At 37.1% G+C, this 1,900-nt stretch overlaps 1 protein-coding gene across 1 annotated transcript; it reads left to right on the top strand.

The window, feature by feature from the left end:
* On the top strand, positions 1–934 carry LOC100472148 (olfactory receptor 4C11). Its single transcript, XM_002930242.4, is given in 2 exon segments — positions 1–524; positions 526–934. Coding segments are annotated over 2 exon segments (933 nt in total).
* Positions 935–1,900: the final 966 nt, after the last annotated feature.

Genomic DNA, 1,900 nt, shown 5'->3' on the forward strand with positions numbered 1-1,900 from the left:
ATGGAGTGGAATAGCAGTGTGAATGAGTTCATTCTGTTTGGCTTAACACAGAATGTGCTAAAGGAGAAAGTCGTGTTTGTGGTCTTCTTGTTCCTCTACCTTGCAACTCTGATGGCAAATTTACTGATTGTGATGACCATAAGATACAGCCGGACACTTGGGAGCCCCATGTACTTCTTCCTTTTCTACTTGTCCTTTTCTGATGCCTGTTTCTCAACAACCACTGCTCCTAGGTTGATAGTAGATTCTGTATCTGAGAAGAAAGTCATCTCCTTCAATGAGTGCATGACCCAGATTTTTGCATTTCACTTCTTTGGGTGCATGGAGATCTTGGTGCTTGTCCTCATGTCCTTTGATCGCTATGTGGCCATTTGTAAGCCCCTGCGGTACACAACAATCATGAGCCAGCATGTATGTGGTACAATGGTGAATGTGGCCTGGGTGGTATCTTGTATCCATTCTTCTGCACAGATTTTCTTGGCTTTGAAACTACCATTCTGTGGACCCAATGTTATTGATAACTATTTCTGATATGACACCTTTGTTGAAACTTGCATGCATGGACACTCATGTAATCAATTTACTTTTGGTTTTTAATACCGGGGCTATCTGCTTCATAAGTTTCATAGTCCTACTTACCTCTTACGTTTTCATCTTACGTTCTCTGAATAACCAGAGTGCAGAAGGAAGAAAGAAAGCCCTCTCTACCTGCACATCCCACATTATCGTTGTCATCTTATTCTTTGTTCCATGTATATTCACGTATATTCGTCCTGTAACTACATTTCCAGTGGACAAGATGGTGGCTGTGTTTTACACTATTGGGACACCTGTGCTCAACCCTCTGATTTACACTCTGAGAAACTCAGAAGTGAAAAATGCCATGAGGAATTTACGTGCAAGAAACTCTGACTTACAATGGGCAAAAAAATAGAGAACTCCAATTTTATTTATTTTTTTAAAATTATTTCTGAGAGATAAGTTTGTTAAATACATAATGTCCTTTTTTAAATAATTTTTATTTTGTTATATTAGTCACCATACAGTACATCCCCAGTTTTTGAAGCAATGTTCCATGAATCATTATTTGCATGATGGGTATTAAGGAGAGGACTCCAATTTTAAATTCTGTAACAGTTTACATAAATTAAGATTGAAAATAAAGGGAAGATGTTTTCATCCCATTGTGGACAGTTGAACCCTCTCACAGTAGGATGTTTGGAGACATAGGCAGAATTACCACAGAGCACAGATCCATTCATTTTGGGTCAATATCACAGAGTGCCACAATATCAAATACAGTAGTATTTGTAGGAACATAATTCAACTCTTCCCTTCTTCTATCTGAATAGCAACTTGTGATCCAGCTTCTGTTGCATTTATCGCTATCGCTTTACCTCCTTCCTTTGTACATTCTTCGTGTTTTTTTGTTTCTTTTTCTCATGTTTCTGACTTGGTTTGAAAAATGGCCCCTAATTTTTACTGATCTATTCTGTTGGCAAATTAGTTTTGACATACTAAATCTGGATCTTATCTTTTGTGGCTTAATGGTAAATAGCCCAAAGACACCACAAGAAACTCATGATCCCACCGGAGCACATATATCAACTAATTAAGCTTCTATTTGGTGCTTGTCTTCCCTTTGTAACATCTGTAAAAACTTTCCCCCTTTTTTTTTTTGGTCTCTTGAGCATGTAAAAGAGGATAACACATGACCTTCTATTCCAATAGTATAATTCTAGTTATAACACATGTACTCATTGTACTGATCCACATTTTCTATGTACTTTAATATCTTCCTTCTTTGTTTATCATGTTTCTCATTATTTGTTCATGTTCTTAGTTTCATATACATTTGTAATAGAAGTCCATGGGCATTTCCCAAATTGTTGGTTGGTGA

Source organism: Ailuropoda melanoleuca, chromosome 16 (genome assembly GCF_002007445.2).
Source record: "Ailuropoda melanoleuca isolate Jingjing chromosome 16, ASM200744v2, whole genome shotgun sequence".
NCBI classification, from domain to species: domain Eukaryota; kingdom Metazoa; phylum Chordata; class Mammalia; order Carnivora; family Ursidae; genus Ailuropoda; species Ailuropoda melanoleuca.